This window comes from Anolis carolinensis, chromosome 3 (assembly GCF_035594765.1).
Source record: "Anolis carolinensis isolate JA03-04 chromosome 3, rAnoCar3.1.pri, whole genome shotgun sequence".
In the NCBI taxonomy this organism is placed as follows: domain Eukaryota; kingdom Metazoa; phylum Chordata; class Lepidosauria; order Squamata; family Dactyloidae; genus Anolis; species Anolis carolinensis.
Genome location: NC_085843.1, coordinates 75,333,741 through 75,347,438, shown reverse-complemented (window position 1 = coordinate 75,347,438; position 13,698 = coordinate 75,333,741). Strand labels below are relative to the sequence as shown.

The 13,698-nt window shown below is 36.3% G+C and overlaps 1 protein-coding gene across 11 annotated transcripts in view; it reads left to right on the top strand.

The window, feature by feature from the left end:
- Positions 1 to 13,698, top strand: part of synj1 (synaptojanin 1) — a 61,353-nt gene that overhangs the window by 33,161 nt on the left and 14,494 nt on the right. For 10 of the 11 annotated variants that reach the window (XM_008107593.3, XM_008107589.3, XM_008107595.3 and 7 more), the window contains exons 13-24: positions 819 to 842; positions 4,110 to 4,301; positions 4,389 to 4,473; positions 5,380 to 5,520; positions 7,729 to 7,921; positions 9,545 to 9,703; positions 10,088 to 10,244; positions 10,728 to 10,845; positions 10,947 to 11,162; positions 11,255 to 11,333; positions 12,733 to 12,895; positions 13,340 to 13,552. In XM_008107593.3, the coding sequence (XP_008105800.1) occupies positions 819 to 842; positions 4,110 to 4,301; positions 4,389 to 4,473; positions 5,380 to 5,520; positions 7,729 to 7,921; positions 9,545 to 9,703; positions 10,088 to 10,244; positions 10,728 to 10,845; positions 10,947 to 11,162; positions 11,255 to 11,333; positions 12,733 to 12,895; positions 13,340 to 13,552 (1,740 nt within the window). The remainder of the gene's footprint in view (positions 1 to 818; positions 843 to 4,109; positions 4,302 to 4,388; positions 4,474 to 5,379; positions 5,521 to 7,728; positions 7,922 to 9,544; positions 9,704 to 10,087; positions 10,245 to 10,727; positions 10,846 to 10,946; positions 11,163 to 11,254; positions 11,334 to 12,732; positions 12,896 to 13,339; positions 13,553 to 13,698) is intronic. The other variant, XM_008107590.3, reaches the window with a different exon arrangement.

Genomic DNA, 13,698 nt, shown 5'->3' with positions numbered 1-13,698 from the left:
TTAAGACAGACTCCATTTCTCCCCATGGGCGCTTTTGCTCTCTCTCCCAATGCCCCTACTCCCAAACAGACAGGAAGCTTTGTTCTTAAGGCAGACCCCATTTCTGCTCTTTCTCTCAATGGGGTTTTTTATGGTTCACTAACTCTAGTTTATAAAAGGGGGAAAGAAAAGACAGGAAAACTGCAATTTCAAAAGGTTATAATCAAGTGAAAGTAAGGTAGCAGTCTCCTGAAGTAGCACAATTTCTGCTGAATACATTCAGAAAAAAAACATACTGTGCAAGGATCAGGCAACTGGATTTTGGGAGATTACTGGGACATCACTTCTTTGTAGGACACCAGACATAGGAACAATCATTCCCCCACTTCACCAAATCAATTCAATGTGGGCAAATCTGAAAGATCTCATACCCTGTCTTTTTCATTGTTTTCTTCTGTTTCATAATGATTCCTGAGCTCAGAAAACTATATCTGCCTGTCTCCTTTACCCCGTTTCTTCACACCTTTCAAACACCTCATCAGGCATGACGGATGCAAGGGGAAAATCTTCCTGCGTAGTGTGATGGGCTCCGTTGTACTTTGCTTCGTTAATTTCGAAGTGTTTAGAAATGTGGAGGGAGGGGCTTCATGGGATAATGTCCCAGATAAGGTAATTCTGGACGACTAAGTAATATTATAAAGCTGAGTTAGTAAAATGGTGGAACTTTTTCAGGAATATTGCAGCAGTATGCTTAAAGTGTCTTGGAGGTTTACACTGGTAGGTCAGTAACACAACTGTTAAACTAATTTCTTTTCTTTTCTCCTTTACTGCATCAATAGTTTCAGAGCAGACTTTGCAATCAGGTATAGTATAGTACCTGTAATTTTCAACACCTGGAGTGTTAAATTTGTCATATTTTTCCTCTAAATGCATGCAGGAGAATTTGTAAAGTATTCTTGTTCGCTTACTCTCAGGGATGGACGCATTATATTTCTAGACATTATCAATGAATGTTCTTTATGTTCAGTCATTTCTGTTTTGTTCTGTTCGCAAATCAGTCTGAGATATGTTTTATTTGCAGAGAATTACATTTATATATATACATAGTTTCCCCATATACATGTCATTTATACATTTTTCATCTGAGCATTTGGAAAAATATGTAAACTGAAAGGAAACTGCATTCGAATCTGGGGGATGCCAATTCATTTAACTTAAAAATGTGAAACCAAATGAAAATTTCTACCATCCCAACTTATTGGTAGGCGAATTTACCATGAGCCCCTTTCAATTATGAGTAGCATGGCAAAAGCCGTTACAAGTGTATAAACAAATTTACATATATGCAGCAACCTATTGACAAATCAGGATTTGCTTTCCATGTTAGGAAGATGAGAAAAGTGTAAGAAATAGGAGATACGGTATTTCTTTTTTTATTGGTATTGTCTTTCCCAATCAACTGTTGTTTTTAAAGGAGCATTGGAAACTGCCTCAAGCTTATTTTAGACATTGGGCCATCAAATTTCTATAGTTGACAGTTGAGTTCCCAGAGTTTAATGCAGGAGTCACTCTTAGCTCTAGCTGGAGATGCTAGGATCAAACCTGGCATCTTCTGCACTTCAAACAATAACTTAGGATGACCAGGTGTTGCCGGTTTCAAAAGGTTACTTCCCAGTTGTAACAAATCTATAGATAGCCCATTTCCACTTCCACTGTCAATTATATGTACAAATTCCCTGCTGATTGTTTGGAGATGTCCTGATAGGAGTTGAATTTATAAGCTCAGTGTGGATTGCAACTCCTACCAACCCTTGTCAGTATAGCCACTGGTGGAGAGTTGCATTTGGGGGGGGGGGGGGGGGGGACACCTCAGTTATGGTCCATGCAAGCAGAGGCTAAGAATATTTTCTTTATTATATAGTGCAATCATAATACATCCCATGCCATTTAGTATGATTCAACTTTGCATGATGTATCGACAACCCACTCCATGTGTTTTTTTACTGCAGATATCACAATTATTTCTTACTGGCTGCAATATTTTAGTGCACATGGGTATTATAGGTCAAAAACTTCTGAAGGAACACAATTTCCTCACCCTTTATGCAGCATGATCAAGATCACCTTCTATGATGTGCATTTGCCTTGTATCCGTGATTGCTAATGGTGTTAACTTTCCAGTAGTGTATATTTAGGAATCTTTTGCTTCTGGGTTTTATTTGGTTTTGTTTAACACACGGATAATGGGACTTGCAGTACCCCCACCAACAATGGACTGGGACCAAACTAGGCACAAAGAAGCCCCATGGCCAACTGAACATAATTCAAGGGTTTGGGGGAATGGGCCTTGATTTTGGGAGTTATAGTTCACCTACATCCAGAGAAACTGTGACCCCCACCAACAATGGACGAGGACTGACCTTGGCACAGAGAAGCCCCATGACTAACTAAACATAATGCAAGGGTTTGGGGAAATGGACCATGATTTTGGGAGTTGTAGTTCATTTGCATCCAGAAAGCACTGAACCCAGGCAATGTGGGATCTGGACCAAACCTGACACACAGACCCAACATGGCCAACTGCAAATACTGGCAGAGTTTGGGGGTGGTGGCCCTGGGAATCTGGGAGTTGTAGTTCATCCTTATCCAGACAGCACTGAACCCAGACAGCAACGGATCCAGACCAAACTGGATATTACCCAACATCCCAAAATAAACAATGCTTTCTTCTAATAGCCCGGGCACCACCGGGTTCCCAAGCTAATGTTATAATATAGATGAATGTGTAAACTTCAGTATATGTGTGAAGAAAATACAGTTTGCTCCTTTATCATAACAGTAACAATTGGTATGGCTTTTTAATTGCATGCTGACAATGACCATCTGAATGTCACCAGTTTAAAGAGATCTAAAATAACTTTTTACATTCAGAGTAGAATGAAAACTTCATCACAGTACTGTCAGATTGTTCTTAGTAAGGAAAATGTGAAATCTATGTCAAATGCTAATATAATGCTAATGTCAAATGCTAATATAAATTACTGTTGCCTATATAAAATAGGTATAAAAATTGAACAGGTAGAGGAAAAGAAGGAGAAACATTTGCTTCAGTATTGCATTTATAATGCATATCTGGTTATTTAACAAATACCAGAATCAAACCTCTGCATTTTCATCTCTTGAAGCAACACAATCAGTTCAAACATAGCAGTCTCTGTTATTATACTCAGTGTTGTTCCTGTGCATTTCTTTCTTTTTTTCCTGGGATTTATTGAAATATTAGTTTTTAAGGGGGAAACTAACTTAAATTGTTTGGATTCCACTGGATCAAATCTAACATTGGATTTATGCCTTTGACATAATTTTATTAGAATGTTTATAACTGAATACTGTGCACTTTTCCTTAGATTGCTTAAATCTTGGGAAAAGCCAATTAAATTAATTTTGGAATTCCCCAGTTGCACTGGTGGTGTAATCTGTTATTTAAACTACAGACATAGTTCAGTTACAAAGCTTCTGACCAAGAAGCTCCTTTTGTTCAAAGTCCTTTTATGTCTGCCCAGCCCTTACCTTTTCTTCCTTGCCCTCTATCTAGCTGAAAGAGTTGTTAACAGCTTCCGCACCGGGAGATTGTTCAGGAAAGGCTGGATACTGCTGCTTGGGTTGCAGCAGTATGTTTCTGATAAATTAATATAGTAAAGCTTGAGTTGGGGGAAAATGGGAATATACTCTAGATAATCCTACTGTAGCTAGGAATGCTAGCCTTGAACAGCCAAAATAAACAACACCTCCAAGAACTCCAGCATTAGAAATGGAATTAATGGGGAAGCATTTTACCTATTTATATCTATGTGTAAATGATCTTCAGCTAGTGTAATTTACAGTACAATTTAATCAGTAACGACTCAGAAATAAGCACCATGAAGTTGCTGAGACTTAATTCATGGAAGGGGGAGAGGGTTGATTTATGCTAACTGACCTTGGTATTTGTTTTTAGAGGTGCATTACTGTTAGATTTAATGACTGCTTACAGTTATGAATTTATCTGTGGCTTGCTGACTTACAGGTTCTAAAGTATTGTACACAAAATAATGTTGGTGTTTAAGCAAATTAATCTTAATGTTTTGTAGCATCAGCAAAAATATTGAAGAGCATGTGTGAGAATTTTTATAAGTACTCGAAGCCAAAAAAAATCCGGATTTGCACTGGAACATGGAATGTGAACGGTGGGAAGCAGTTCCGAAGCATTGCCTTTAGAAATCAGACCCTCACTGACTGGCTTTTAGATGCACCAAAGATTGGTGGCATTAGCGAATTCCAAGGTGAGAGTCATTAATAGTTTGCATGGATTTTTTTCCCTTCAGGTATTGTTTTTTAAAGTAATTATCACAATCTTATTTTAACCCCAGATCGAAGGAGCAAGCCTATTGATATCTTTGCTATAGGGTTTGAAGAAATGGTAGAACTAAATGCAGGAAACATTGTGAGTGCAAGGTACGTGCCATTGTAACTTTAAAGCAAGATGAGCAAATTGTTATCAGGTTGCAAGAAATGTGTATGTGTGTATTTTACTATGCTAAATAATTCAAATCCTCTGGTTCAAGATTTCCCTAGTTCTCTGTAACAGGGCAGTTTCCATTACAAATAATAATTCAGGGGAATTAAAATATAATCAGTTTAAAATTGAAAATAGGGTTCATGTTACAGAGTGATGACTTTATAAGCAAAGAGGCTTTAAAATAGCAGAACTATGAAGCAGTATGTTTTTTGATTCAAACCTAGCAATAACCACAGTACAAACAAAGCAATAGGGGAAACATCTGATTTATCAATCAAGTGAAGGTGCTGGGTGGTTGCTAATTAGATGAGACTTAATGAGTCAGTTGTAGTTGGGATTAGCAACTGGATTGAAATCATGCACTTGAACCAGGATGCCTGCCAGAATCCGAAGCCAGGCTTTGATGTTGGTTCCTTGGCCTGTTTGGAAGCAGTACTCTAGGAGCAAGTTCAGAAATCACCAGTCTTCCTTTTCTATGTACTAAATCATTACTGATAATGAGAGTTGGAAAGTTTGAGCAGCTGTTTTGCTTGTGAACAGCTTCAATTTTTGATTATTATTTTGCAAACACGATCATTGTGATAAGTTTAAAGAGTATGACCTGTTGCAATTGGTACCAAATTTGCTGTTCACACCTATTGCATTTAGTTTTTTTTTCTTTCCTAATTGGCTAAAATCATTCTGGAAGTTGTACTTCCTCTATAGTCTTTTTAAAAAATTATGTCCTTCCTGTTCTGTCTTGTGGACAGGAATAAAACCAGGTGATTTGTTGTATTTTGCAAAGTTGTGTGAGCTTTTTCAGGCTGTTATAATTAAATTGTATTTTTCCTTCATGCTGGCAGCACAACCAATCAAAAACTATGGGCTGCTGAATTGCAGAAGACTATCTCAAGAGATTACAAATATGTTCTGCTGGCTTCAGAACAGTTGGTGGGTGTCTGTCTCTTTGTATTCATCAGGCCTCAGCATGCGCCATTTATCAGGTAGGTGAAGTACCATATTAAATAAACAAAGTCATTTGAAGTAGAACCACTTATATTGGCCCTTGTGTTTGTATTTCAGTTATAATTTAAAGCTCTGTGTTTTTTAAAAATGATTTCATCAGGACCAGAATTATTGCTATCCCTACTAGGGCATATGGCAGCACTTTACAGTGGTAAACAGAAAGGATGTTTCTTCCCTATTGCACACTTTTCTGCTTTGATAATTATCTAATATAAATGGTAATGTTTGATTAAACATATCACTAGCATTGGAAATAATTAATCAAAACCCTGAAGAAATTGAATCTTTCCTATTTAATCTCTTCTCTGACACACATCATATTTAGCTCAGAGCTGAAATTAGATATTATATTTTCAGATATTTTGAAGTAATCTTAGTAGTTTGATTTGTTATGGAAATCTGTATATAACAGTATTTTGTCCAAGGATAGGGTCAGCAAAATGCAGGCCGTGGAGCACATGTACCCCCAAGTCCATTTTTGTGCTCCGCATGGTCAAAATAGTTTTTATTTTATTTTACAAAAATGCTTTGCTCCATAATGTCCTTATTTCATTGTATGGTATGTGAAGGACATTTTCACTATATTGAGGGGAGAGGGAGCTAGGCCATTTAGAGGTCAAAAATAATGTTTGCTCTTTTTTCTTTTAAAAAATGTTCTCCAAAAATGTTTCAAAATGTCTAGTGTCTTGGGATTCATTTTCACTGCATTTTGCAGAAGCATCAATTCAGCTCCAGACAAAGCCTTTTTTGGAATCCAGTAATGGTGTAAAATTCCCCCATGTCCCCAAAGGCAATTAGGAGTAGGTCCAGCTTCCCAAGGTCTCCTTGCTACGGCCTCTTAACCTTCAACAATTGTCCACCCTGTCCTAATAGGATGTTGTTTGCAATAAATATTTCTGATGTAATGCCATTGTGACTTGTCTTAAATCATATTGCAGCAGGTGCATGAATAACACTTGCCAACATATTTTGGTGCCTCAAATGTTAGACTAGTTTCTGGGTATATTTGACCTGCTGATTCCAAAAATGGTGCCACTTTTGCACTTTCAACTCTCATTTTTGAGATATAGGACAAATGCCAAATACCAGTCAACATCTGCTCACCTGTAGAAAATCATGATAAACAGTATATTATACAGTAGAGTTGATGCAGTCTACCCAATGCAATTTTCTGAATCAGTTCTCCAAATAACCCAGGAACAGGCTTATAAACCAAATCACCAAGAAGAAAAAACATTTTATTGGGCTGTGTAATCTCAAAAGCAGTTGCCTCTTTGAGAATGTATTTGTTCATATTCTTTAGTGTCTTCTACTCAGATAACAGAAACCTTTCACATTCTAGGTTTTAGAGTGCTGTAACATTTCTGGCAGGGCGAAGCCACGTACAAGCTGTTCCTAAGTTACAAACAAGATAGGTTCTGTAGGTTTGTTCTTAAGCTGAATTTGTATGTAAGTCAGAACAGATACATGTTTTAAGTGTAACTCCAGCCTTATCTATATATCTATCTATGGATAGCATAGGGGTTAACACCCCTGTGGTTTTTGTTTTACTGTTAGTGCCCGTGTTCAAAAGATTTCACCTCACTTTCTGTCCCTTTTATAATTGGATTTTAAAAAATTTGGCTTGTTGTGGAAACAAGAATTGATGTGAAAGCTTCAGTTGAGACATCTTTTTCCCATGATAACTCTTTCAGGAGTGAATTTCCCTTCCGAGAAGTAGATGTCTTTCACATCCTGTTGTCTCACCTCTGTTCTTAACTAAAAGCCATTTGTAAGTTGGATGTTTGTAACTCGGGGACTGCCTGTATATGGATTTGAAGCAGATGTATGGGATGACACCACTTTAACTGATCTACTGGCCATTGTGAAATGGCATAAAGCTTTCAATTGCATAGGATTGAATACCTTTTACAGTGTTACATATATCATATTAATGGTTATCAACTGCTAGCTACCAGACTGCATGCGAAAGATAAGAATTACCTGCAGATAATCATGTTTTTATATGCTCAGAAATAATTGTTCAATTTTCCCACAAGTGACTAATATAGTTATTTGGAGACCATCAGCATAGCATAAATGGTCCTTAATTTTCTTACATAGAAAGATAAGTTTGAATATGACTGAAATTACTAAAACCAATTGCCAATAAAACTCTATTGAATTTGTTTTAACTATCTTTGTAGGGATGTTGCAGTTGATACAGTGAAGACTGGCATGGGAGGAGCTACTGGCAATAAGGGTGCAGTGGCAATTCGAATGTTGTTTCATACCTCTAGCCTCTGCTTTGTATGCAGTCACTTTGCTGCAGGACAGTCACAAGTCAAAGAGAGAAATGAAGATTTCATTGAAATATGTCGAAAACTGAGCTTCCCAATGGTAAGAAGTGGTTACATCTCTAATTGGGATATCTAGTGAATATCTAGTAAATCCATTTTTCAAGGCGTGCTCCACTTGAAGGGAACTCTTAATAGCAAAAAAAAGCAATACTGCAAGTGACACTTAAACAAAAGAGTCCTACGTTAGATAAGATACAGAAATAAATACAAAGCTTAAACCAATTGTTATTTCCAATTAGAGTGGACCAATTAAATTAATGAAACTTACATAAGGATTAACTTATCTTTCAGTACTTGATTATGCGATTCTGCTACAGCTGAGATTAGCCATTGTATTTAAGCCTTAAATACTAATATTATAAAAGTTTGATTGTAATTAGTATTTTTTTACTTCCAGTTCAATGCAAGGAATTGTTCTTTTTTGCTATATTTGATATGTGATCCCGTGTTCCACGCTCTGAAAGAGAGCCTGGCATTCTCTGAATTTTTATGCTAGAGAAACAAGAGAGTGTCTACAACCATTTCTTTCTCATGCCTATATTTCATTTTATTGCTTTTAGACAAAACACCACATTTCAATAACAAAATAGCATTAATTTTACAGATAAGAAAGGAAGGAAGGGAACCCCAGTTATTCTTGAAGGAGCAATTGAGTTACTCGTAGGTGCACTAGGTGATGAAGCAGGAATCTGAAGCTCGATCTACACTGCTATATAATGCAGTTTGTAACTGCATTATATGATCAATGTAGACCCATATAATTCAGCCCAATGGAAGATATTATTTGTTCCCATCTTGGCAATTAGGGGTTTGAGTAAGTGCCATAAATGAGTGGATTGCTTCTCTCTTCCATCCCAAGAAAGACCGTTTGTTATTTACTGTGAATGGTCATTCTGAAATGGCAGAAATCCACCAAAAATAATTTTTTTTTGTAAATTAGTCAGGTGAGGACTTTATAACTAAACTGGTTAGTAAGAGGCAGAGTCTCAACAATCACAGTTGAAAGAACTCAGACTCCTATCCTGTTGGTTGGCACATGGGGAATAGAGAGGTGAGTGGATTGCTCCTCCTGCTATCTCAGAATGACCAGTCAGGGTAAATACCAACTCTCATTCATTTTAAAGTGGTGTTTAGTCTTCATGTCTGACATAATTTTTACTCCAGGTATTAAACACAATCCCTTTATCCCAGTGTTCAATTAAAAATTGCTTTTCAATGAAGATAGCTTTTTTTTATAATTTTAAAATTCAACTGGTCTTATTTTAAAGATATTCTAATGCATGATGTGCTTCTAATCTACAATTGCATCTATCCTTATGATTTGATGAAGCAGGAAATGAGAGTTCACATTCTTGCAGCAGTTTCAATGATGAACATTTTATTGATGTTTTTCCACCCAAGGTGTTGTGATAGATAGCAACATTGTACCCCACTTTCTTTCAGTCTGTTCAATTCAATTGTATCATAACCTGACCCAGGGATCTTGTATCATATCCTGACATTTTAGAAAGGCATAATAAAAATCTAATTGATAAATGAAAGCATGGTATACCTTGACAAAATTTGAATTGTTCCCTTTTAATAAAATTATAATGCTGCTTTATGATGTATATAGTTCTCTATTTCAAGTCTGATTTTGCATGTGCCATTGTTGTCTTTTCAGGGCCGAATGCTTTTTTCCCATGATTATGTGTTTTGGTGTGGTGATTTTAATTACCGAATAGATCTTCCCAATGAGGAAGTAAAAGAACTAATTCGGCAGCAGAACTGGGATGCCCTTATTGCAGGAGATCAGCTTATTAATCAGAAAAATGCTGGGCAGGTAACACTTTGGATTTCCTTTACAGATGTGTTTATTTTTTATCAGCTGTCTATAGCTAAGAATAGTATAAATTAGTGTGTGCTTTAGATACATCTGATTAAACATCTGCAGGTCTGGATGTTGATAAATTAAAATTACATAAAATCTGACCTATTTGGTACTATCCTTTACTGGAATCAGTTGTGTCACTGGTTTGTTTAATCCCATTTTATGCAATTTATTTCATGTTAGAATTTTTACATAATTAAAGAAATTCTTAACATAGTTAAGTTTTTTTATTTATGGATTAATAAAATATTCAATTTTTGTAAGTCAAGTAATTTTTCTTCTGAAGAAAGAGTGTAATAAAGCAGAATTCTTGATGATTTAACTTTTCTCCTACAGATATTTAGAGGCTTTATAGAGGGAAAAATAGCTTTTGCCCCTACATACAAATATGACTTATTTTCTGATGACTATGATACCAGTGAAAAATGCCGTACACCCGCTTGGACAGACCGCATCTTGTGGCGGAGAAGAAAATGGCCTTTCGACCGATCAGGTCAGATGACGAATTATTATGAATAAAGTGGTGTAACTACTTCTGACAGGATAGCATAATGTTTTATGGTTTTATTTAAAATTAAAACAATAGGAAATTGTTTTTTGTTTTCTTGGGATGCATAACTTCTGCAATATCGTAATAATACAAAAACATATATAATGAATTAATTTATTGTAACCATTTTCACTTTACATTTTCATATATGGCTCACCTGTTCAATACTATGTTAACTACTTAAATTGTGCAATATAAACATATCCAGAACCTTGAGGCATTCAAAGTTTTGTGGAGAAGTTTCTTGAAAAACATATAATCAAAAGCTCTGTCTTATCTCAGATTACATGTCAGGTTTTTAAAAAAATAAAGACACTCCTATTTCAAATCGTCACTGGATGAGGTGCCCGTATATTTGTAAAAGTATGCATACTTCAGTTTCCATTGCTTTAACATGTTCATATAATTTCTCTTATCACTTTCTAGCTGAAGACATGGATCTTCTAAATTCCACTTGTCATGATGAAAGTAAGCTTATTTATACTTGGAGTCCTGGAACTTTATTATATTATGGAAGGGCAGAACTGAAAACATCTGATCATAGGTATGAATTTGTCTTTTATAATACTTTCTAACTTTTGGAAAAGTGATTTCATAGTGTCTCAGCCGTTGCTTGATTTTTTTTAATTTGATTATATTTTTCAGACCTGTTGTTGCAATGATTGATATAGACATTTTTGAAGTTGATGCAGATGAGCGACACAACGTTTACAAAGAAGTAATTTCAGTACAGGGGCCACCTGATGGTACTATCATGGTGTCCATAAAAGGGTCTTCCTCAGAAGATAATTATTTTGATGACAACTTAATTGATGAACTTCTTCAGAAGTTTGCAACTTATGGTGAAGTTATACTAATAAGGTTAAGATGTTCTCATTTCAAAAACACTCTAATATTTCTATTCTGTTAGTTTGATAATGGGGTTTTTCATTTATCCTGTTTATATTTTACAGATTTGTGGAAGACAAAATGTGGGTGACATTTTTGGAAGGAAGCTCTGCTTTAAATGTTCTGAGCCTCAATGGTATTGAGGTAGGGAACATCCCTAAACATTTGTAACGTGCTAAGCTTCTGTAATGTATAAGATTGTTTTAGAATGGCGTTTCCTATTCATAGAGTATAAATGTCCAAATTGTTTGCGAATTTTAGATATGAATTTTAAGCAGAAGTCTGCTGAATAGTCCACTGGAATTCTAATTCAGGAGTATAGTATATTAGGACAAATCATGCCTCACAAAAGTGTACCCTTGGCCTCCAGCAGGAATGCTTCTATTCAGAACACACTCCAGTCTGAAACAAAACACTGTATAGTGCAGTTCGAGATTTGCAGTGGGCCCTTTTTTCCACCTCCTAAGACTTTCCTTTGTTCTGCTATATAATGTATCAAGGGTAAGATTAACTTCTAGCTTTGAACGGCAACTTAAGAAAGTGACTGCTTTAAATGACAAACAACCAGAACATTCCCACCAGAGTGTCTGTTGTATTTGAAAATAGATGCTTTCCCAGTTCTGATCTGAAGTAATGTGTTAATGTGATATAGCAGAGGTGTCAAACTTGTAGCCTTCCAAATGTTTCAGACTCCAACTCTCAGAAGCCCTTGCCAACTTTTCTAATGGCCAGGAATTTTGGGAGCTGAAATCCAAAACATCAGGAGGACCACAAGTATGACACCACTGCTATATAGCTTATCTATGGCTGATATAGTATGGAAGAGACTTTTTAAACTTCCTTTCTTCCAGACTCTACATGCTAACATATTAGTAGCACACAAAGCTAGTATATTCACATCTTCTAATAGCTCTTTGTATGTGCATATTTTTCCAGCCATTCATATTCTGTAAATTCCATTGTAGTATAATCTGCTTATTTGTTAAATGCAAAGAGGTAGTTTATGGACCAATGTCAGTCCAGGAAGCATCAGTTATGCACCCATATCACGTTTCTACAAAGGAAACAGTTATCGCCAATGGGCACAAATATGGAACCAGTCACTGGCACATTGGAACCACATTTAATTGCCAGTCCTTCCTGTCAGATCACTTGAGAAGCACTGCCTTAGAGCATAGGAGATTCAGGGCTCTCCTGGACCTAAAATGATTAAACAAAGGCCAAAAACATTATGAGATTGCTTCTGCCACATTGGGAGATAAATACATTTAATGAGAAATTTGAAAGGAAAATCTTTAAAGGGGGGATAGAAAGACATGGCAGATAGAGTAGAGCCTTGTGACCCACAGCAGCTTCCCACTCATGCTTTAAAGAATTTGAGCATAAATACTATACTTTTCCATATAATATAGATATTAGCTATGCTTAGCATCTCCCACTACAGTTTAAGGTGTTTAATTAGGATTATTTATATTTTTTTCTTGATACTTTTGTAACCCATTTGTAACAAAAACTTTATATGAATTGTCTAATACAAATTCAGCTCCTTGGGAAAACAATCGATATTAGTTTGAAAAGCCCAGACTGGATTAAAACCTTGGAAGAAGAGATGAGTCTGGAGAGAGTTAACATTGGATTACCTTCATCCACAAGTTCCACTTTGCTTTGTGAAGATGCAGAGGTTTCTGCAGATTACGATATGGAAGGTTTGCCAAGCTAAAACTTTAATGTGTATAGTGGCAGCTTAACCATACTACATGAGTTAGTCATTACTAAAATCCAACATGTATCAGCTTGCTCTATAGTTATCTCACACTTTTGCGTTCTTATACTCTTGAGACTAATTCAGGAACACTAGATTTACTAAAATTGTGAGATTTTTATTTGGTGCATGTTTGATTCGTCATGGTCTTAATATGTCTTTAAAAATCAGCAGGAATTTCCAAGAGCCTAAAGCTATTGAATGCTCAGTTATTATTTGTAGTGAAATACTGAGATTGCATCCATTCTGGATACATTAACAAGGTTATGAAGTTTGATGCTACTGTGAAAGACAGATATAACTAATATAGCTGTTTCAGATCCCTCTGTAGTAGTAAATGTTTGGTTGGTTATAGTTACACAGAAATAATATTGTCCTTCTTTTCAAGGTGATATTGATGACTATAGTGCAGAAGTAGAAGAAATTCTTCCTCAGCATCTACAGCCAACACTAGGTTCTGGTCTTGGAGCCTCACCGGGCTCTTCCCCTCGTTCGAGCCCCTGCCAGTCACCTACACTCTCAGATGGACCACCTCCAGCCCTTCCATCAAGACCAAGTAGGGCACCTAACAAAACTCCTGGCCCACCTACGTCATCTCAAGGTATTATCAAATCCTAATGTTTTGCTCTGGTTATCCTGAAGTTTGATCCTCACCATCCTCCCAGTTGCAACACTGCTAAAAAATAAGTTCAAGCTAGAGCAGCCATGGGCAAGCTTCAGCTCTCCAGACTGTTAGGAATTGTGGGA